At 37.8% G+C, this 22,897-nt stretch overlaps 1 protein-coding gene and 1 long non-coding RNA gene across 2 annotated transcripts in view; one reads left to right on the top strand and one right to left on the bottom strand.

The window, feature by feature from the left end:
- ltbp4 (latent transforming growth factor beta binding protein 4) overlaps positions 1-21,008 on the top strand; it is an 83,924-nt gene extending 62,916 nt beyond the window's left edge. The window contains exons 16-40 of the mRNA XM_073853441.1: positions 144-263; positions 893-1,012; positions 2,087-2,206; positions 2,455-2,574; positions 2,691-2,810; positions 2,897-3,021; positions 5,273-5,387; positions 5,544-5,663; positions 5,918-6,037; positions 6,120-6,239; positions 10,649-10,774; positions 11,012-11,137; positions 12,070-12,192; positions 13,584-13,715; positions 13,786-13,911; positions 14,141-14,284; positions 15,800-16,059; positions 16,145-16,211; positions 16,294-16,422; positions 16,618-16,761; positions 17,738-17,890; positions 17,984-18,263; positions 19,322-19,579; positions 19,664-19,824; positions 20,158-21,008. Of these exons, the coding sequence (XP_073709542.1) occupies positions 144-263; positions 893-1,012; positions 2,087-2,206; positions 2,455-2,574; positions 2,691-2,810; positions 2,897-3,021; positions 5,273-5,387; positions 5,544-5,663; positions 5,918-6,037; positions 6,120-6,239; positions 10,649-10,774; positions 11,012-11,137; positions 12,070-12,192; positions 13,584-13,715; positions 13,786-13,911; positions 14,141-14,284; positions 15,800-16,059; positions 16,145-16,211; positions 16,294-16,422; positions 16,618-16,761; positions 17,738-17,890; positions 17,984-18,263; positions 19,322-19,579; positions 19,664-19,824; positions 20,158-20,294 (3,566 nt within the window). The 3' untranslated portion in view covers positions 20,295-21,008. The remainder of the gene's footprint in view (positions 1-143; positions 264-892; positions 1,013-2,086; positions 2,207-2,454; positions 2,575-2,690; positions 2,811-2,896; positions 3,022-5,272; positions 5,388-5,543; positions 5,664-5,917; positions 6,038-6,119; positions 6,240-10,648; positions 10,775-11,011; positions 11,138-12,069; positions 12,193-13,583; positions 13,716-13,785; positions 13,912-14,140; positions 14,285-15,799; positions 16,060-16,144; positions 16,212-16,293; positions 16,423-16,617; positions 16,762-17,737; positions 17,891-17,983; positions 18,264-19,321; positions 19,580-19,663; positions 19,825-20,157) is intronic.
- On the bottom strand, positions 12,059-14,138 carry LOC141349701 (uncharacterized). The gene is made up of 3 exons (XR_012357677.1): positions 13,857-14,138; positions 13,548-13,731; positions 12,059-12,188 (listed from the first exon to the last, which is right to left on the bottom strand). It is a non-coding gene; the product is annotated as an uncharacterized lncRNA (long non-coding RNA).
- Positions 21,009-22,897: the final 1,889 nt, after the last annotated feature.

Below are 22,897 nucleotides of genomic sequence, written 5' to 3'. Positions count from 1 at the left end.
CACTGGGCTTAAGATCATGTCAAAGATTGAAATCAAACTTTGATGGGACTTTAACCTACGTTTTACAGACAGGGTCACAATACTACATTCATTGAGATCAATTGTTATAATTAATAAATATATAAATATTTCAAATGTCACAGAAGTTGATGAGTGCCGTCAGGTGCCTAACCCCTGTATTAATGGCCGCTGTGAGAACACACTTGGCAGCTTCAGGTGTGTGTGCAGACTTGGATACAAGCTAGAGGGAAATAGCTGTATAGGTAAGTAATTCATAATGGTAACATTTACATCAGAGTTAGAAAAAATAAAATCTTTTCTAATAAAGGCAGCATCAGAAAACATTTTTTGAATCTCAAATATCTTCTTTATATAGTGAAGATTAAAATATTTACTTAATATCTCTATTTTTTTAAGTAAATAACTTTGGTCAAAAGGGTTCGGCTGAAAAAAGTTTTTAAGTAAATATTTTAATAATGTAATTTAATAATTTGCATGTTTATATATATTAAAAAAATCATACATTTTAAAGTTTTTATCAGTCCTATTTTACAGAGTTATTATCATTGGACCTTCATCTAGTAATTTTCTTTTCTTGGTACATAAAATGTGTCTGTCCATTTTGCATGAGTTCTCAGTTTCCTGATATATTTTAGTATTGTGTAATGGCCACATAAATTGAAGATGAAAGAAATTAAATACATTATACATATTTTTGTTCATTATTTATTTAAATTTTATGATTTAATTATAATTGATATTTTTTATCAACTCACGAGTTTGTGAAACCCTGTATTTAGATATATTATCAGGATGTGACAGTGTAAGATAGTAAATTCAGTTATGTCACCTAAAAGTGTAAAATGATACGTTGTGTTTTGTTTATTCTTAGACATAGATGAGTGTGTTGATCCTCTTCGCTGTCCTGGTCAGGAATGTATTAACTCTCAGGGCTCATTCAGGTGTGTTTCCTGTAAGCCTGGCTTTGACTTACTCAACGGACAGTGTTCAGGTACGGCACATCACAGTCGAACGATTATTAAAAAGCACCAATGGTCTGATTCACAATTTTACATTTCCTTTGGTGTAGTAGTACAGGTTAAAAGAAAACACCACTGTTTTTCAATATTTTACTATGTTCTTACCTCAACTTAGACAAATTAATACATCCCTATCTTTTTTCAATGTTTTTTTCAATCTTTTTTCACTTTTAATCTTTGTACAGCGCTTTGTGAATGTGTTAGCATTTAGCTTAGCCTTATTCATTCCTATGGCTCCAAACAGGGATGAATTTAGAAGCCACCAAACACCATGTTTTTCCTATTTAAAGATTGTTACATGAGTAGTTACACAAGTAAGTATGGTGGCACAAAATAAAACTTTTGCCATAGGAATGAATGGGGCTAGGCTAAATGCTAACACATTCAAGAAGCGCTGTACAAAAATTGAAAGTGCACGCACTGAAAAAAGATAGGTATGTATTCATTCATCTAAGTTGAGGTAATAACATATTAAAATATTGAAAAATTGTGGTGTTTTCCTTTAACAATATACAAAAGGTACAAACCCCAAAGTAAATGATGATGCGAGTTATCGTCTCCAACGTAAATCTCTTTTCTTGGACTATAACAAACACAAAGATTTTAGGCAACAGTTTACTTCCTGGGATTAGTGATGTAGACAAGACCGACATTATCATAAATCCTCCCGCTTGGACTCTGTAAGTTAACTCCTGTTAGCATTGCATTGTGAGCGAATCTTTCAAACATGGTAATGAGCGTCACATTTCCGGCTGAAATCAAAGGTATTCAGGCCAATCACAACGTACACGTTAGCTGGCCAATCAGGGACAGTTTTGTACAAAATCCCTGCATTTCAGAAAGACAGAAACATCTGGAGCTACAAAAATGTACAGTGTGTGGAAAATGTGTTTTTAACCATAAACCAAGCTAACACATTGTATTATACAAAATACACAAAATAACTTGATGATGATAGGTGCTCTTTAATGAACATTTATTGTATAGTATTTTAGATGTATCTGTTGCACAACAGGGTGAAGTAGTAGAGTATATTTCTGTTTCAGATATCGATGAATGTCGTCGCACCCCGTCCCCCTGCGGAGAAGGCCGTTGTGAGAATACACCAGGCAGCTATAGGTGCTTGTGTCGAATCGGGTACAGATTCCAGGGTAACACTTGTGTGGGTAAGAAAACATCAATCATAAAGAGTTTGATTTGGTTATGCCTCGTTTCACAGACAAGACTTAAGTTTATAGTCCCAGACCAAAATGCATGTTTGACTGTCTTAACTGAAAACAGCTTGATCTGTTTTACGTTCTCCATTGGTCTAGGGGTTAGGGAAGGTAACGAGGTTTTGGTGAAGAGAAAGACATCTGGCTCTTGGTAAATGTACTAAACCACAATTGTGTGTGTGGTGGGTTTATGTGTACAGATGTAGATGAGTGTCAGGACCAATTGCAGTGTCCTGGTCAGGAGTGTGTGAACTCTCAGGGTTCGTACAAGTGTGTGTCGTGCAGACCTGGATTTGGCACCATCAACGGAAGGTGCTCAGGTAACAACAGCCATATACATACAAGCTCTCAAACCACCAGAAGGTGAAGTTATGTCCCTATAAAACAAAACACAGATAACAGAATGATAACCGATAATTATTATTTATTGATTTAGATATTGATGAATGTCGTCAGACACCGTCTCCTTGCTCTAACGGTCTGTGTGAGAATACACCTGGCAGTTTCAGGTGTACGTGCAGAACAGGATACAGACAGCAGGGCGGCACCTGCATAGGTACAGTTATTTATATTGAACTAATAATAAAAATGCAGTTTTGTGATTGTGTGTCGTGCATGTGTAAACATGTACGCTTGTTTCAGATGTGAATGAGTGTGAAGATCCCGCTCAATGTCCTGGTCAGGAGTGTGTGAACTCTCAAGGTTCCTATAGGTGTGTTTCCTGCAGGCCTGGATTTAACCTTAGAAATGGAGCGTGTGCAGATATCTAATATAACTCCCAAGTTTTAAAGACAACCAAAATAGTGACCCTGTCTGTGAATCCAGAATAATATGTATTATTTTAATAATAATGAAAATATTTAAAACATAATATAATAATAATTATTTAATTATGAGATTTTGAGCATCAAAGTTTGATTTTAATTCCACTTTAATTTCAATCTTTGACATGGCCTTACCCAGTCAATATTAAACATATCAATGTTATATTTTCACAAAATGTTCTTTACATTATGTAGAATGATTTTAGGTAGGAAACAGTAAATCACAATAAATGACTTCAGCTGGGTGTTTACAGACTGGGTCACAGCTAAGTTGAAATAATCATAGATATACATAATAAAGGCTAGATGTCTTACGCCGGAGTCTCTAACGTCATCACCGGCGGCCATCTTGTCACAGGCAAGCTTTCCGGTGTGCTCTGTGGTACCTAATGTAAGGTGAGTGATATGCACGAATACTCTTATCTCGCTGAAATCGTGACGGATTTACGAATGGTTTGGTTTCTTACAAACGTGGCTATAATTCTTGCATGCTTGAACATGTTTCATGAACATTATTCATAAGTATGCAGTGTCATAAGTACATCTCTGACGTTTATAACAAACCAAACAGTTTGAAAATCGGTAGAAATTGAGCAAGTTATGGTTATTTAAAAAGTGCATGCGCCATTAAAACAATGAGTGAGCGAGCTGCCTCTGACAAGATGGCCGTCAGGTGCCGACGTCGACCTACATTGGCCAGCGGGGCGGACAAGACATCTAGCCTTTATTATGTATATTTATATCATGTTGAAGAAAACAGGTGACCTGATGACATGATAGTCTACCAGGTCAACCTTAGTTCACTGCAAAAAAAGAGACTTTCTTTCTTGGTATTTTTGTCTTGTTTTCAGTAAAAATATCAAAAAATACTTAAATTAAGATGTTTTTTCTTGATTAGCAAATTACCTAGGAAAATGATTCTAGTTTTTAGACAAAAATATAAATTAGTGCTTAAAACAAGCAAAAAAGTCTGCCAATGGAATAAGAAAAAAAATTATTGAATTAAGTGTTTATTAAAAAAGTAAACTTATATCAATATTTTTTATTTTTTTTTGCTTGTTTTAAGCACTAATTTACTTAAAATGTATATTTTTTTTGTCTAAAAACTATTTATTAAAACTACTTTTACTACTTAAAAATATCTAAATTTTTGGATATTTTTACTGAAAACAAGACAGGGATACTAGGTGAGAAAGTCATTTTTTGCAGTGCTGTCTTCGGACCATTTAATGACCACAATGCAAAAAAATATTTTCAAGAAAAAATCGTGGTATTTTTGTCTTGTTTTCAGTACAAATATATAGAGGTTCTTGGATTGGGATGCTTTTTCTTGGTGAGCAAAATGACCCAAGAAAATAGGTCTGGTTTTTAGACCAAAAATATCAAATTTAAGTGATTTTGTGCATAAAACAGGCAAAAAGTCTGCCAATGGGGTAAGCAAAGAGATCTTGAACATTTTTCTTAAACACTAATTTCAAGAAAAATTTGCTTACCCCATTGGCAGATTTTTTTGCTTATTTTATGCACAAAATCACTTAAATTTTATATTTTTGGTCTAAAAACTAGACTTATTTTTATTTTATTTTTTATTATTTTAATCTTATAATGTAAAGAGCTGTCTTTTTTATTTTTATTTTTATTTATATAATGCAAACACAGAAAGTGAATCTATTTACATGTGGTAGATAACAATGTATAGAATAAAACAGAAACAATAAATATAGTCATTGCCCATACATACCGTGTTGTAAGTGTATGTGTGTGTGTGTAAAGAATGAGGCGTTATTTAAAGTAATGCATACATGTTTAGCAGTAGGTAATTCAATCAATAGATACATTTAGGTGAATTTATTTGGTTAGAATAGAGGAAGAGAAAAAAAAGGGGGGGGGGTAGAACAGACAGGGGGGTTGAAAGATGAGGGAGATGACAGAGAGTTGTTTTACTGTAACAACAGTAGAGCCATTTTTATTGCCATAACTAGACTTATTTCTTGGGTCTTTTGCTTATCAAGAAAAAGCATCTTAATTTAAGAATTTTTAGATATTTTTACTGAAAACGAGACAAAAATACTAAGAAATTTTTTCTTGAAAATCAATTTTTTTGCAATGCAGCTTCACCCATCAAACCATCTACCTAGATTTAGAAAGTCTGTATGAATTAAAATGTAGTGTCTATAAATATATCTCAGATATCGATGAGTGCCGCCAGACTCCTACACTGTGTGTTGACGGACGCTGTGAGAATACTGCAGGAAGCTACAGATGTCTGTGTCAACCTGGCTTCAGACTGGATGGAAACAAATGCAAAGGTATAGCAACCAGTGCATGAAATAACCATCAGTGCCGTTATATTACGTAACACCTTCTTAAACTCAACATTTTATTGCATTTTATAAGTTTCGCACTTATAGGTTATATAAAGTAGCCCAGGTCATGAAATAATGAAGTTTCTTTCTCCGTTCCAGATGTGAACGAGTGTGAAAATGGATTACAGTGCCCAGGGAAACAGTGCGTGAACTCGATCGGCTCCTTCAGTTGCGTGTCCTGCCAGCCGGGCTTCGAGGTTCTTAACGGCCAATGTCAAGGTAGCACTTCGGTTTTTAATAAATATGTGAAAACCCAGCTAGATTCATTTTTCGTGACATTGTGTAAGAACATATCTTTAATATTGACTTACGTCACGTCTAAGTTTGAAATCAATGTGAGATCAAACTTCTCTAGTAATCTCATATTTATATTATTAGACTGTAGCCTGGATTTCACAGACAGGGTCACATATTTTGCAGTCGCTATACTTTAGCTAACATATTCCTGCTTTATCTCACTTGTTTCTTTCCAGACATAGACGAATGTGTTCGAAATCCCTCACGCTGCGCTAACGGCGAGTGTAAAAATACTCCAGGCAGCTACAGATGTATTTGTTCTCTAGGCTTTCAACTAAAGGACGGTACCTGCGCTGGTAAGAGAGCATGCTGGGTCATTACATCATCATGCGATTTCTTTAATCTCATTGACGCAAGCTTTACGTGTTTCTTTATTAGACATAGACGAATGTTTGGATCCACTCCAGTGTCCCGGTCAGCAGTGCTTGAATTCTCTGGGCTCGTACCGTTGCGTTCGTTGCAGAGATGGGCACAGCATGCAAAACGGACGCTGTACAGGTTAGACGAGCCCTAAAATCTAAAACGCAGACCACAGGCGTTTCCGACATCTGGATCTATAAAACCACAATGACACTTTAAATCTTTGTAAATAGTTGTTGCGAATGCTTCTTGGAGCGACCCTTTATATTGTGGATCTTATAAATCCTCTTCAAGGTTATTTGAGTATAAACAGCTGCTGCTTTAGAATAAAGGATGTACTGGAGAAAGTTGGCTTTGGCAGACCAAAAACATTTAATGTGTCAGTACAGAGCCTCATTCCTCCAGGGAATATCTTTCTTACCTCAATTCGCTCTTCCTTCCGCTGTCTCTGAGATGAGGACAGGGGTGTTTAAGGGGGCATGTGGTCCACAGATGGCAGAACTCAAATCTCAGCCACATGTTTGAGCGCAATTATCTATATTCACGTAATGTTACTGTTTGAATCACGAGGGCGGCGAGATAAAGCGAAAAAGCAAAGTAAAGGTGGTGGGGTCGGGGGAGTGTGGAAAGGATAGACTCAAAACATCTGTCTGAAAGATCTGTCATCTGTCTACTTTAAGGATAGCTATACTTATAAACAACCCACTATGGAATCTTCTTAGTGTTGCGATGTCTATTTTGACATTTTAACTCTTTCCCCGCCAGCGTCTTTAAAAAAAAAAGGTGCCAGCCAGCGCCAGCATTTTTTATGATTTTCACAAAAGTTTAATGCTTTCCAGAAAATGTTCTTCTTTACATATATAAACATGCAATATATCAAATGAAAGAACAGATCATCTGCTTTCAAAACAAACTTCATCCTACCTTTATTTGTTCTCTTTTTATCACCTTTCAAATATGGTTAGGTTTCTTCAAAAATAACACATTTTGAGCAAAAAGCTGAGATAATTTCATTTTTGTAAAGGATTTTTGTTAGAGATCGGATTCTGAGCGATGATCAAAACATACACAGAGTATTATCTGTTTGCACTAAGGGAATACTTCCGGGTTTTATAAATTGGCGCCACCTGGTGGATAATAGCGGAAATACGGATTGCCTGAAAAACTCATCATTGGCGAGGAAAGAGTTAAGGTACAGAGCGTGCATGTGACACAATATTCGTCAGCAGAAGTGCCTGCGTGCTGTACTCGCACAGCCAGATTTTTGAAACCATGCGTACATTGTAGTGATGCACCGATGTATCGGCCGCTGATATTTATCAGCCGGTTTTTGATGAATTTGAAACCATCGGCATATCGGCAATAGCAAGAGAAAGGCCAATACCGATTGTTTATTAATTAACTGCATAAAGAAATCCATTATATGTAAAAAATGTGTTAATGTTGTTAATAAAATAAATGCTGACTAGCAAAAACCACCTTTGAAGGTTGTCATGCTGTCTTATTATATTTGTTTTAGCTTAATTTGTGCCTCTCTTATTATGTTGGTCAGTTGAATGTTAATTAGATCCAATCCATGTTCAGTAAAAATCATTTGCTAATAGCTAGCTAATAGACCAACTGTATAGTATTGTATACAAGTGTTTAATATCGCCATCGGCCAGAAGTTGTCTGTTTAAATCGGTATCGGCCCAAAAAAAAATCCTATCGGTGCATCCCTAGTACATTGTACGCGTAGGTTGCGCAATGCATTGCAATTTGTCACAATGTGCATGCGTCGAGCATCTGCGTACATGTTAGGGGTGGAACAATACATGTATTCGTTTCGAACCGAATCGGTACGGGGGTCGCGGTTCGGTGCATGCTTTTAAACGGAGAATACACGGTATGAAAATAAAAAAAACTAGCGTGCAAAATAATTAATGTAATGCGGAACTACTGTTAGATACGCGGGTTCTTTATGGACAGCTAATCTGTTGCCCCGCTTTAGCTCTGAAGCTCTGATTGGCGCCGATGCAGCCGAGCTCTGCCTATGTATGCGCTCTATCAGAGCCCGTCTACATTCTCTGGCACTCTGCATTTTTTGTGTCACGTCGACGCTGGTCCAGTCAGTGAATGAGCAGCCGACAGCGAGTATGGCAAGTTGTGTTCCACAAGAGTTAGACGGTCCGCCAGCCTCTTTAAGATCGCAAGTTTGGCAAAACTTCAGTTTTCCAGTCAGTTACAATAGTACAGGCGAGAGATTGGTGGAAAAGACGAGGACTTTGCATCGCCGTTGTTCAGCAGTTGTTAGGTATGTGAGTGGAAATACATCTAATCAGGGCTCTCAAGTCTCACGCATTCACCTTGACAAACACGCATTTCAGTCAGTTCAAACGCCACACTTTGTATTTCTCACGCTGAGAAGTAGGAGATAAATTGTCCTGCTATATACAACAGGCATACGCAGGGCAGTTCTGTCGAGTTCAGCTGCTTTCAGTTTTTTAAGCGTGCTCAACTTTACGCAGCGCCATCAGCGTCAGAGTACCGCGAGAAATCTTGCGGAGGAGGCTGATTTCAAATTGCTCTCGCGTTACTCTGACGTCATCCACTTGTCGTTTCTTGCAGCGCCTCGTGAAGTCGTACACACCTATTAATTCATCCTACAAGCCTATTTTTTGGTTCTTTTGTACATTAATATGAAATAAGGCCAAAATGTAATTTTAAAATGTATTTAGGTAACACTTGTAATACATTTGAACCCATATTTGTATGAAAGATGAGTACAAGATTACTTAAAGAGGTATACATTTTTGAAATACGAGATAGTATGTTAAATGCATTTTAGTTCATATTCATGACATCTGAAAATAACACTGATAAGGACACCTATGTTTTTAAGATTAGCTTAAGTACTAAAAAAAGGCCTTCTTCATTTTTGTTTTGCTTTTCCCTCCATTGTACCGAAAGTGAATCGAACCGTGGCGCCTGAACCGAGGTACGAACCGAACCGGGACTTCTGTGTACCGTTCCACCCCTAGTACATGTACGAGTCAAATAAACTACACTTTGCAAGGCTGTGCGCGTACGTGTGCATACGTTCATGTACACGTAAAGCACAGATTACAGTCTGTTTTTTACGTGCACGGTCGAACGCACAGCCGTGTAGGCTTTTAAAAAATCTTGTGGTGTGCGTACAGTACGCACGCACTCTTCTGATGACGAAATTGCAGCATGCGCAATATATGTGGACCCTTTGAAGCTGTAAAAATGGCCCATACTTCGGCCTTTTAAAAAAAAAGAGACTGTACTCTGTTCTTAAAGGGACACTCCACTTTTTTTGAAAATATGCTAATTTTCCAGCTCCCCTAGAGTTAAACATTAGATTTTTACCATTTTATTCAGCTGATCTCTGGGTCTGGCGCTAGCACTTTTAGCATAGCTAAGCATAATCCATTTAATCTGATTAGACCATGTTACGGCAGCAACGTCCTTGATTATTACGCCAAAATGAGAGTATAGTTCCTAGCCATATCTGCCTAGAAAATCGCAACTTTTATATTTACGTCGGTCTTAGTACACAATTTAACTGCAGAAAAGTGAAGTTTTAAATAGGAAAAAATTGAAACTCTTTGATTATTTTTGAGCGCGATGCTAATGGTCTAATCACATTCAATGGATTATGCTAAGCTATGCTAAAAGTGATATAGCCAGACCCGGAGATCAGCTGAATGGATTGCAAAACGGAAAAAATCTAATATTTACCTCTAGAGCTGGAATATGAGCATATTATTAAAAAAAATATGTTAACTATGTTAAAGGGGTCAACTCTTAATGCTCAGGTTTCAAAAAAATGCTGTATAGACCATTTCAAAAGATGTAAACAATACTGGTCCAGAAGCACTTCCTGTTTCCGTTTTTTAACACTAGATAAACGTTGGGATAAAATAAACCAACAGAACATATAAACCTGAATTAAATGAAGTTAAATAAACATCTTAAAGATAATAATATATGTAAAATAAAAAAATAACTGTCACAAACTGTAACAGGAAGTGTTTCTGGACCAGTGTTGTTTACATCTTTGAACTGGTCTATATGTAGCATGATGTTACAAAACATTGTAACTATTTTACAAGGTGGCTACTTCATTAGTTCGTACAATGAGAGTTGTACAAAAATGTACAATTGTTATAAAAAATCAGTAACGAAGCAACACCCTTAACCCAAGGTCACTGAGGAGAAAGAAAATCATACATAAACATACAAATAAGATTATCCACTTTTTAAATAGTTATCCATTATACTGTATGATGCAAGATAGTAAGACTAAGCCTATATCACCCGATCAGTCAGATATTTCTGTCTGTTGCGGTCTTGCACAGTCTCAGAGAAAAAGTACAACTTCTTTATATATTATTAGTGCCTCAGAGGTACATTTGTACCTAAATGGTACATATTTAGGGCCTTTTAAAAGGTACCATCCCCATGACAGCTTTTGTACCTAAGGGTCTAATACATGCTTAACATTAAAGGCTTTAACATAGCTTGTTTGCTTTTCTTTTCAGACATTGATGAATGTGCGAGCGCTCAGATCTGTGGATCACAGAGCTTGTGTGTGAATACAGACGGGTCCTATCGCTGTGACTGTCTGCCTGGATACAGAGCAGCTGGTGCCAGACGGCAATGCAGAGGTCAGCGAGCAGTTAACTTTACATCAGCCCTCATTCAATTTATTATACACAGATTCGGGAATTTTTCACACTTAAATTTCTTAACCCAGAGTCAAGCCTAACCCAGAGCAAATGATTATAAACATAATAATATATTTTTTATTCATATTTTATGAGGTAGGAACAGAGGACATTTATGAGTGGCTGTTTGTTGCCAACACTGATATCAGATCTAATTCTGTTGTTAATCTCTTTTAGACATTAATGAGTGTCTCGAAGGAGATTTCTGCTTTCCAAGAGGAGAGTGTGTGAACACGGACGGCTCGTATAAGTGCGTTTGCGCGCAAGGCTACAAGACCGGCATCAACTCGACATCCTGCCAAGGTACACGAGACATACACGAGATGCATATCTATGCATCACAAGGTTATACTGCCATCTATCAGAAAATGTGCAGAATGAGTGTTGCTATTGTCCTCAGAAATCTCAGACTATGGATTTGTGGATTTTTCAGGGAGTTATTTAACCCTAGAATGCATAAAGCTGGTCAAAATGACCCATATTGGATTTATTTTTATTTTTTTCATAAATAGGTGTCTAATTAATTAAACAATTACTGGAACACATATGCTTATTTATTCTTCTTCCTCGAATATGCACATTAGAAAATATTAAATTTATTAGTTATTTTATTAGTTTATTTATTTATTTATTTATTAGTCACAACATAATTTCTTTAGCTTTATTTGTGTTGTTACATTGTTTTCATAAGTTTTTATTTATAATTCAAAAATGTGGAAAGCAAAATATGAGTTAGTGACTTCACATTTTGAATAGCACTTAAAATATAAAGTTAACGCAAACCAGGTTAAATTCGATATTAAACTGAATTTGCAATTAATTTCTTAATTTCCCTACTTTAAAATGTGAGTTAAAGGCGGGGTGTATAATTTTTGAAAAACACTTTGGAAAAATCAGCAGTAAGGGGCATGTCTGCTAAGTTGCCTGGGTTGCGAGGTGGGTCTATCAAAAGAAGATCCAGATTCTATTGGAGTAGGGCCGTGTTTGTTTAAGTGATTTCAAATGTCAACATTGGCTTTCAGAGTTCATGCCCCCACCTTCAATGATGATAAGTTTAAATTTTTGGTACTAGAAAGTTACAAAAGTTGACACTGGCATGGCACCATTTTAAAAGACCAGTATGTACTAGAGGTCTCTACATGTCCACTTGGATCCGAAAACCCGAGGTCCGACCTGAATCATACAAATTACTTTTGTTTAGAATGATGTCATACTTTGCGTGCCTGTGTTATAAGATGACGATGAGTGTGCACGAGAGGGAGTTTGCCAGGACGGCCGCTGCATCAATACTGAGGGATCATTCCAGTGCCAATGCCGAACCGGATTCACCACCAACCCCGAGAAAACAGCCTGCCTGGGTACAAACATACATACACATGCAAAATTCAGAAAGAGTTTAGAAGTCAACTGGAATAATTTAACTCTTTCCCCGCCAGTGACAAATGATCTCGTCAATTAAGAGAAAACGCTTCCCTGCCAATGACTTCTTTTTTTGAAACGCACGATGCGAAGTTCGTAACAACATGTATGTAGCTTGTCATGTGTGTGGTTCGTCATTTCAAGATATGTGTTCTGCAGAAACCATGTGTGCCTCACGTGTCAAGCCAAGTAAAGTGCCTGCTGCCTTGAACTTGAAAGGAGATGCTCGCGTGTGCCACCTACTCGCACAATCTCATGCGTAATCAGAGTTTACTATTAAGGGAGTGTCTTGCGTGTATTTTGGGAACCCGTATGCAGCGGTCACTTGTTTTGGCAGAACACGTGATGCACACAGGATCTCTCCAAACGCATGACACATGTTTTGGAAAAGGGAACCACACACGTGACAATCCAAACACTTATTTTGAATTAGCGCATCCTTGGAAGAGCAGTCACGAGCCGCCACTGTTTTACCGCAATCCAAATTTCCGCTATTATCCGCTAGGTGGCACTCTTACCCAATACTAAAGCATACACTGATCCAAAAACAGTAAAAACTCTATGTATGTTTTGATCATAACTCTGAATCTAATCTCTCTTAAAAAGTACTTTAAAAAATGCAATTATCTCAGCTTTTTGCTTCAAATTTGAAGAAACCTATATAAATTTGAGAGTGATAAAAGAAAACAAATGAAGATAGGATGAAACTTTTTTATTTTTTGAAAGCAGATGGTCTGTTCTTTTATTTGATTCATTGTATGTTTATATATTTAAAGAAGAAATCTTTCTGAAAGGCATTAAACTTTTGTTAGAATCATAAAAAGCTGGCGCTGGCTGGCAACTTTTAAAAAAAATGCTGGTGGGGAAACAGTTAAGAAGTTAAAGTTTGACAGTGATTTGTTTTTGGTTTTTTTTTTTTCAATTACAAATTATATTGGAATGACATAAAGAGGAATTTGCAATTTAAGAAACTAAAAAAAGGATTCACAGAAGAGTCAAAAAATTGATTAATTGTATCACTGCAACACAAGATATGCTCCAAAATATAAATAATTAACTAATTCAATTTCATTTGATGGCACCCGACTTCCATAGTAGGAAAAAGTCAACTGTGTGTTTAACATCATTTACAGTATCAAAATATCGTCTTTTTTCATGTTAAAAATCTTTTAAATCCATTTATCCATTAATGATCATCTAACATTTTTGAAAATTCCCTTTATACTCTGTGGAGTCTATAATAACATGTCTGAATCTGATCTGAATTTTTCTTAAAACAGTTCAAAAGTCTCACAAAAATAAGTTTGCTTCAAGCTGTTTTCCCCTGCAGATGTAAATGAGTGTTTGGACTCCGAGGGAGCCGTGTGTGGATCCCAGCGCTGTGAGAACACCATTGGCTCTTTCCGCTGTTTGACATCCTGTGAGCCTGGATACCACATCACAGCAACAGGAGATTGTGTGGGTAAGATATAGAGCACCTATACAAATGACACAAAATAAACAAATAAAAAAACAACTTGTTTCTCACGCAGACATCAACGAGTGTGCCAATGAGACGGTTTGTGGAGACCATGCCTTCTGTCAGAATCTGTTTGGCACATACCAGTGCATGTGCGACCGGGGTTATGAGTCCGCAGGTGATAGGCAGGCGTGTATTGGTAAGTCATGTGCATAGAGACTCAGTGCTGCCCAACAATTCAATTCACATCTATTTGTACACAATGTAACATACATATCAAACACAAATCAGATTGTAGATAGTTAAGAGTAGTCCAGAATAGGCATCATCTGTCATCTTTCCACCTATGTGTTCATCTGATGGAGGCAGGACAGGTCCAGACTGGGAGCTAGTGCACAGTATTCGTCTAAATGAATGTTTTTCCCCAGACATTAATGAGTGTGAGACGATGCAGGGCGTGTGTGGCTCCGCCCGTTGCTGGAATGTGGGAGGATCTTTCACATGCGAATGTGAGAACGAACTGGAGGAGTTTGACCTGCATGCAAGGCAGTGTGTAAACAGAGCGAAGCCAGGTAAATACACATGGTCACACAAACACAAGCGTTATCTTAAAGGGAACATTTCACAAGACGCCAAATAAATTTTTGGTGTCCCACAGAGTACGCGTGTGAAGTTCTAGCTATAGATAATTTATTATAGCATGTTAACATTGCCACTTTGTGAGTGTGAGTAAAAATGTGCCGTTTTTGGGTGTGTCCTTCACAATGTAAATGAGTTGATCTCTGCACTAAATGGCAGTGTTGTGGTTGGATAGTACAGATTAAGGGGTGGTATTATTCCCTTCTGACATCACAAGGGGAGCCACATTTCAATGACCTACTTTTTCACATGCTTGCATAGAATGGTTTACCAAAACTAAGTTACTGGGTTGATAGAAGCACTTGGGACCCAATTATAGCACTTAAAGGAATAGTCCATTTTCTTAAAGGAAAAATCCAGAAAATTTACTCACCACCATGTCATCCAAAATGTTGATGTCTTTCTTTGTTTAGTCGAGAAGAATTTATGTATTTTGAGGAAAACATTGCAGGATTTTTCTCATTTTAATGGATTTTGATGGACACCAACAATTGATACTTGGCTCAACACTTAACGGTTTTTTTCGATGGAGTTTCAGGGGACTGTGGACGAGCCCAGGCGGGGCATGGGGGTCTTGTCTGGCGGGGCGATTGTCATTTTTGGCAATAGAAGTGACGAATGTACACTTTTGGACCACAATTTCTCTTCTAGATCCGGTCCAGCGCGACCTAACGTAAATGCGTAGTGACGTAGGGAGGTCACGTGTTACATATATAAAACGCACATTTGCGGACCATTTTAAACAAAAAAACTGACACAAAGACATTAATTAGTATCATTCCACATACCACAACGTCGGAACGGTCCTCTTTCGAAACACTGGGGTGGAGTTTCGCGTTCGTCCTCTGTGACCTCTTGACGTCATGACGTATTGCGTGAGGTCACGCTGACGCTTTCAGGACCAGATCTGGACGAGAAATTGGGGTTTGAAAGTGTATATTTGTTGTTTTTTTGTCAGGAGTGGCGGTCGTTTCGCTGGATGGGATCCTTGTGCCTCGTTTGGGATCGTTTGTGGTCCTTTGAAACTCCGTTGAGGGGAAGTGTTGCGTGTTTAGTTGAGTGTTGGGTGTTGGTGTCCGTTAGGGTCCATTTAAGTGAGAAAAATCCTGGAATGTTTTCCTTAAAAAACATAATTTCTTCTCGACTGGATTTTCTTTTAAGAAAATTGACTATTCCTGTAAACAAGGAAAAAGTCAGATTTTCATGATATGTCCCCTTTAAGCAGGAAGATGATCACTGTTCCAGTGCTGCCCTCTAGTGTTTATATTTTCCCCCTTGAGGTCCATGTATAACGTTTGTTTTTATTACTAGTTTTTATTACCAGAGAATATGTTAAACTTTGGTGCATAAATCTAACCGTCACCATCAACTTCAGCCATTTTACCATAACCAATATGTTACAATTTAAGCAGGTATTATTTTTGGAGTTTCTGTTTGTGAATTTACAGCAAGTCGCCCAGGACAGCCAGGCGGTGGTTCTTCTACCTCAGTTGGTCATGGATCGGTGGGTTCTTCTGGGTCAGGATCTGCTTCTCTTCCCAAAGCTCGTCCCGGAGAACTGAGAGAGTGTTACTACGGTATCTCCGACTCATACTCGTGTAAGATATTGTCTCCAAACAGCACACTACAGGAGTGCTGCTGTACGGCTGGCCAGGGTTGGGGTCTCCGCTGCCAGTACGACATTTGCCCAGAAGCTGGAACAGCTGAAAAAATATTCACGCTTTTTAGAGATTCGTCACACCTTATGCCTCTCATAACCTCTCACCATTAATAACTCTTGCCATTTAGCTGAATTCCAATCTCTGTGTCCCAATGGAAGGGGGTATGTTACTACAGAAACAGGAGCGTTCAACTACAAGGGTAAAACATAATGTTCACACATACACTGTATAAAATTTGCACATTTGTTCATTCTAATCTCTGTGCGTTGACCTCCGAACAGATGTGGATGAGTGTAAGCTGTTTGATACAGAGGTGTGTAAAGGTGGTGTGTGTGTCAACAACATTCCTGGCTATGCTTGTTACTGCACCAGTGGATACTACTATGACACAGAGGCGCTGGAATGTATCGGTCAGCATTCAAAACATTCCCAAAACTCATACGATCTGTTAATATGCCAGTCTGCATTATGTGAAATTTGGTAGATGTGATTAAAAAATTGCTACTGTAGTTAAACCATATAAACCATACTATGTCTATATAGTTATAGTTCTTGGTGTGAATGGGGTCTAATATGTGTTTTTCTATTTATTTCTGTTTCTTTAGATAATGATGAATGTCATAGTGAAGATTCGTGTACTGGTGGATTATGTGTAAATACATTGGGATCATTTTACTGTACGTGTGAGCCCCCCCTAGTGCTGGATGACACACAGCGCAGCTGCATCAATGCAACTGGTCTAACTGCAGGTATATTAACACACCAAATAAATTTTACACCCCTACCAGTTGTATGTGAATAAGGAAAATTTGTGTTGTACCTCTAATTAAAAAGAAAAATCTGGACACTACTATTCTAGTGAACTACCAACCGATATCAAAGCTTCCTTTTATTTCTAAAATCTTAGAAAAAATTGTTTTTGCATAATTACAATCCTATTTAAATACAAACGATACTTTAGAAATTTTTCAATCTGGTTTTAAAGCTTTTCATAGTACCGAGACTGCACTTTTACGAGTTTTTAATGATCTTTTATTAACTACAGACCGAGGGGACTCGGCGATTCTTGTGCTCTTAGATCTTACCACCGCCTTTGACACAATTGATCACGGCATTCTTATTTCTCGCCTAGAGCGTTGTGTAGGCATTCGTGATACTGCCCTGCAGTGGTTCAGATTATATCTATCTGACTGATTTTTTTCTGTAAAACTTGGTGACTTTACATCATCTATCGCCCCCCTTCTCTGTGGAGTCCCTCAAGGCTCAGTTCTTGGACCACTACTGTTCTCCTTCTCCCGCTTGGTAATATTTTTAAAAAACATGGCATTTCCTACCATTTTTATGCAGATGACTCACAAATCTATTTACCATTGAAAAAAGATGTGCACATTAAAGCTGCCCCTACCCTCCACACTTTTAAATGTCGTTTAAAAACATATTTCTATTCCCTGGCATTCCCTGCACTATGAAAGCTATTGTGGTCTTCGTTGTCGCTGTCATTGTTGGTGTTATTTTATTTATTTGGTGGTTCTGTTTTTATTATTATTTTATTATTATTTGGTCTTCTTTCTTTTCATTTTATTTTATATCTGAAAAGCACTTTGGTAACCTTGAGGTTTGTTTAAACTGTGCTCTATAAATAAAGTTGGATTGGATTTTATTGCCTATGCCCCTTATTATTTTTGCTAAAATGATTACCTGACATCTCTCTTTTTACCTGTATAGATGACAACTTAAATTTCTGTTGGCGCCATGTCACGGCAAGTCTGGTCTGTCAGAGCCCTCTGTTGGGAGCTCAGCTGAGCTTCACCGAGTGTTGTTGTTTGTATGGTGAGGCCTGGGGTATGCAGTGCGCCCTCTGTCCCCGCAAAGATGATGGTACACACACACGACCGGCCCTTAATCGGTAATTTTCTTCTCATGATTCTTTACACTGTCATAATGTTGTTAATGTGTTTTACTCCTGATCAGAAGCCCATGAGGCTTTATGTACTGAGTTCGGTCCACCTCCATATTCTCCTCGTTATTATGAGCGCTACGGCCCGGACACTCTTCCCGGGAGAGAAGGATACAGTCCGCCTTACGGCCCCCCTGAGTTTCCCGAAACCTTTCCTGGACGATCGGATTACACCCCTACTGATTATGATGACTACAGCATTTATAGGGGAGGGGACAGGAGGTCTGGGCTGAGAAGTAGACCGCCGACTTCATATGGACGCCCAGACCCCCCGTATAGACGCCCAGGTTTAGGGTAAGAATTCTTTTTTTATTAATTTTCCAAAAACATAGTTGGGTGATTCTCACGAAAACTTGGTTTTAAAAATGTCAAGCATGAAAATGTAAAAATTGCTTAAATTTACTTTTTTTTCCCACCAGACATTGAAAAACAAAGTCTGGAGTAAATGGGAAAATTAATTTAAAAACTTTTACTTATCATTTAACACTTTTTGTAACATAATTTAAAAAATTAGTCCTAAAATATCTCATTACCGCAACAGTCAGAAAACATCAACACTGAAATATTTTCAAAATGACATGACAAACCTGAAAGAACATAATTTGGAGATTCTGCACATGCATTTAAAATCAAAGTATTATGCTTCTATTAATTAAATTAACATTTAATAAGCATCTGTTGCGGTAATGATAATCAAAATGTTGTGTAAGCATTCTGACAAGACAATATTTCAAATTAACTGTAAAAAAATGATCTTACCTGGTAGTCATCTTGAAGTAACTGGTCCATGTGTTCGTCACACAAAATCAAACTTTATTAAAATTCTGTATGTGTGCTTAAACTGTTCTCAAAAAGTGTTGCGGAGGATGAGAACATCAGGCATGGACACATCATTTTCCTAATTTTTCTTCATTATTATTATACATGAATATTCAGTTAATATTTTTTCTGTCATCTAAAGTAGTCTAGCAAAACATCCATTTATTTTTTTCCCTAATATTTTTGTGTTAATTTGATTAAATGACAACATAACGCATGTTCAAACACAGCCGGACACATTGGGGTAATGAGAATTTCAGCAGAAAATGAGATAAAATTTCCAATTATAAATTCTTATGTTGAAATCACACATTGTGCAAGGTAGAACACAGTATTGTGTTAATTCTGATGATTTTTAATGTTACTATATTACACATTTTAAAGCTAAAATCATTAGTGCCGTGGTGTTTCAATGGTTTCGTGAGAATCACCCAGTTACTGTACTCACACCATTATTTTTTATTTATATGAATCATAAATGACTCTTAAACTGTAAAAAATCGTATTGATCACAGAGTGCTATTTATTTCCAGCGGAAGTCACTATTATGGGGGGGAAGATTACGAAAGCGCCCCTGGCCCTCCCTTCGGGATCCCGGATCCTCGCAGCGAGCGAGGGTTCGAGTCACGACCCCTGCCATCCCGAGCAGACGGGATGCCACTGAGTCTGGCCCCCCTCCCGGAAAATTCCCCCTACGCTGAGAGTGAGGGAGAGGAGACATGGAGAGCCCAGCCCCCATTCCCAATCCACCCTGACAGACGGGAGGGACCCCGGAGAGCCTATGACCGGAGTAAAAACACAGAGCACAGTTTTTATGTTTAAGGATGGGATTTTCTCTTCATTGTGATTACTTAAATTTATTGTGTTTTAGGGAGATACGAACCGTATGGAAGTCTGAGTTCAGAGGAGTGTGGAATTCTTCAGGGATGTGAGAATGGCCGCTGTATCCGTGTGGATGAAGGTTACACCTGTGACTGTTACGACGGCTACCATCTCGACATCACCACCATGACATGCATAGATGTGGCTTTATTGTGTTTCTCTCTCACACCTCCATGCTTTTAATTTCATTCGTTTTCTTTTTTATCCAATGATGGGTATTGGAATAGACTCAAAACAGAGCTTAAGTGTAATGTGAGGGCTTTTTGGCTTTGTTTGCTCGAGATAGGAGCCTATACGGTAGCCCGACTGGTAGAGCATAATGCGTTCAAATCCCAAATGACCAAAATACATACAGTAGTTTGGATGTATTAAGTTGTTTTAGATAGAAGCACCTGTGAAGTGAATACAGTGCAGTACATGGCTTGTCCATTAGGGGGTGCTTTAACAATATTATGACTTAAACCATATGCTTATGTGATTTTTGTAGATGTGGATGAGTGTGAGGAAGAAAATACAACAGACTGTATTAACAGTCGGTGTGTAAACACAGAAGGCTCGTACAGGTGCGTGTGTCTCAGGGGATTCATCATGTCCCGAAGACCCAACTACTGCATTCCTGCTTGAGCACACAAACCCCACAAAACACATTTATGTAAGTGCAAAAGCTGGACTGTCAATCATCTGTCAGACTGGAGTTTATTATCCGGATCGGTAGTAATTGTTTTTTGTTTCTTCCACTTTTCAGTGATGTAAAGTGTTTATTACTTTACAATATTTGTATGTATCAAAAAGCCCAATGCTGCAGCTTTACAAATTACACACACACACACATGAAAGACTTAAATACTATTGTATTCAACATAAAAATGATGTTTTATGCCTTGCAGTAAAGAATATCCAGTACTATATAAACCAGAAGCGCTTTGAACTAGTAAAATCTATATTGTTTACTTAAATGTCATATTTATGTACACATTTCAATGAAGGCAATTTCACGTATACTATGTAAAATATAAATGTATTTAGATGATTTTTTAATTTTCTTGTTTTATAGTCTTCTATAAGTCCATGTTATTATTTGATACTGTAAACTCTCGAATTTTCTGCCATTTGTTTCCTTTCGTCTGTTCAAACTAGTCTTGTCGCAAATCTTTTTTTTATGTAACATAAATGCACTGTATTTGTGGAGGAAATGCAGATGTGTGAGTTTTCATGCAACTACTATTGTACATTTTTTTTAAAGATGTCTTCGATGTTTGTTACAGTGCATATTTGTATGTATGTTTTTGATATCTTCTAAAACCATCTGAAAAATATATTTGCACACATTTTATTGTATTGCATGTTTGTTCTGTCGTTATTCATTGCAGAGGGATGCCCATTTTCGAGCCAGATAGATTTAGATGCATGCAACCTCCAAATCAAAGAAGCGTCCATTGATCTGTACTTGTCTTTATATCTGTTTAATATGCACAGTATTATCAGTTCTTTTGATCATGTTACATGCTACTTTATTCAGACAGCAAGTGCTGCAGATGCAGACGTCATCAGCATCTGAACTCATTACTGCTGCATTTTGCTATCTGAAAAATTAAAAAGCCATCAGGAACGCTCACAACATTTTCAAACCGCAGTACGGTAATGTGCAGTTAACCTCCGCTGTGTAGAAAATGTATGATTCAAAAAGTGACAGTCTTAACATGATAGCTTTCTAGATACATCATGGTACAACCCCAGAGTTCGCGGGGCACAGAGTCACATACTGTACATGTATTCTTACATATAAGGTCAAATTTAATGCAAAAAATGCATTCCTCTAATAATTATATATGAACATATTTTTGAAGGTCCTATAACACATGCTGTTTCTGTGTATCTGATGTTAATCTGGAGTACCTATAGAGTAGTATTACATCCTTTATATCTCCAAAGAGTCTTTAGTTTTATCAGATTTATAAAAGACAGATCAGCTTTACAGATTCTTTCAAATAACGTACGAAAAAATAAAGAAGGAGGAGTTACGAGCTGCGGGAGGAGCGAGTCACAGGTCATGCAACACTGACTGGATAACTTATGATTCACTACATGTTCGTGTCGTTTATATAATATGCGCTTACACGCCTACTTCCAACATATCTTGCCGCATGCAACTCATGACCCGGTTGGGACTTTTCAATGAAATCCAGCGTTAAACACACACGCAAAACTCAGCTGCTACCTCGGATAAACAAACTATATATGTTTCCATAATGCTGGCTTTCTTCTCCTTACATCCAAAAACACACTTTTTCTTTCGTGCCATTGTTGAGTCTTGATATAAAACAAAGCTGTCGCATGAAGTAATGCCTGTGACTTCTAGCGTCCTCGGTTCTCACTCTCCCGCTGATTGACATGCGGGCGTGGTTTTCTGGGGGACGTGCCCATAAAAAGAAGTGATACGTATAGCTTACCCCTGAAACGGCAGCTGGACTCGTATTTGAAAAAAACTTTCCGACAAACCCTGGCAAAGTGCATTCGGCACAGAAATACTCAGTAACACGTCCAGCTGCTTTTGTGACAAATTAGCATGAGGAAACAACTCTTAAACTGCGTTAATAAGCCACAATGCATGAAATACTATTGAACCCCCCTTCTGTTAATGTTTTTAATATTTGCAATTTTAACAAGTTGAAAATAACCTAAATAAAATAAATGCTGTAAAGTGTAGATTACAGCATTATTGCTTTTGCAGCGTTGAACATTAAAGGAACACGCCCACATTTTGGGAATTTAGCTTATTCACCGTATCCCCCAGAGTTAGATAAGTCCATACATACCTCTCTCCGTGCGTGCTGTAACTCTGTCTGACGCAGCCCCCGCTAGCTTAGCTTAGCACAAAGACTGGAAGTGGGTGGCTTTAGCTAGCATACTGCTCCCAATAAGTGACAAAATAACGCGATCATTTTCCTATTTATGTGTTGTGATTTGTATAGTCAAACCGTGTACAAATAACAAGGTGATATGAGACACAGCGATCTTTTAACAGTATACATACTGAGAACTATATTCTCTGAAGACGAAGCACTGCCGCATGGGCGGAGTGATTTGCACAATTCTGACCGAACTCTCTGCTCCTCACCAGGGGCTTCTCGTGTGCTGCGAGCAGATCACTCCGCCCATGCGGCAGTGCCCCGCCCTCAGAGGATACAGCTCTCAGCATGCACACTGTCAAAAGATCGCCGTGTCTC

This window comes from Misgurnus anguillicaudatus, chromosome 15 (assembly GCF_027580225.2).
Source record: "Misgurnus anguillicaudatus chromosome 15, ASM2758022v2, whole genome shotgun sequence".
In the NCBI taxonomy this organism is placed as follows: Eukaryota; Metazoa; Chordata; class Actinopteri; order Cypriniformes; family Cobitidae; genus Misgurnus; species Misgurnus anguillicaudatus.
The sequence above is the reverse complement of the archived record's forward strand: the minus strand, read 5'-3'. Positions and strand labels throughout refer to the sequence as shown.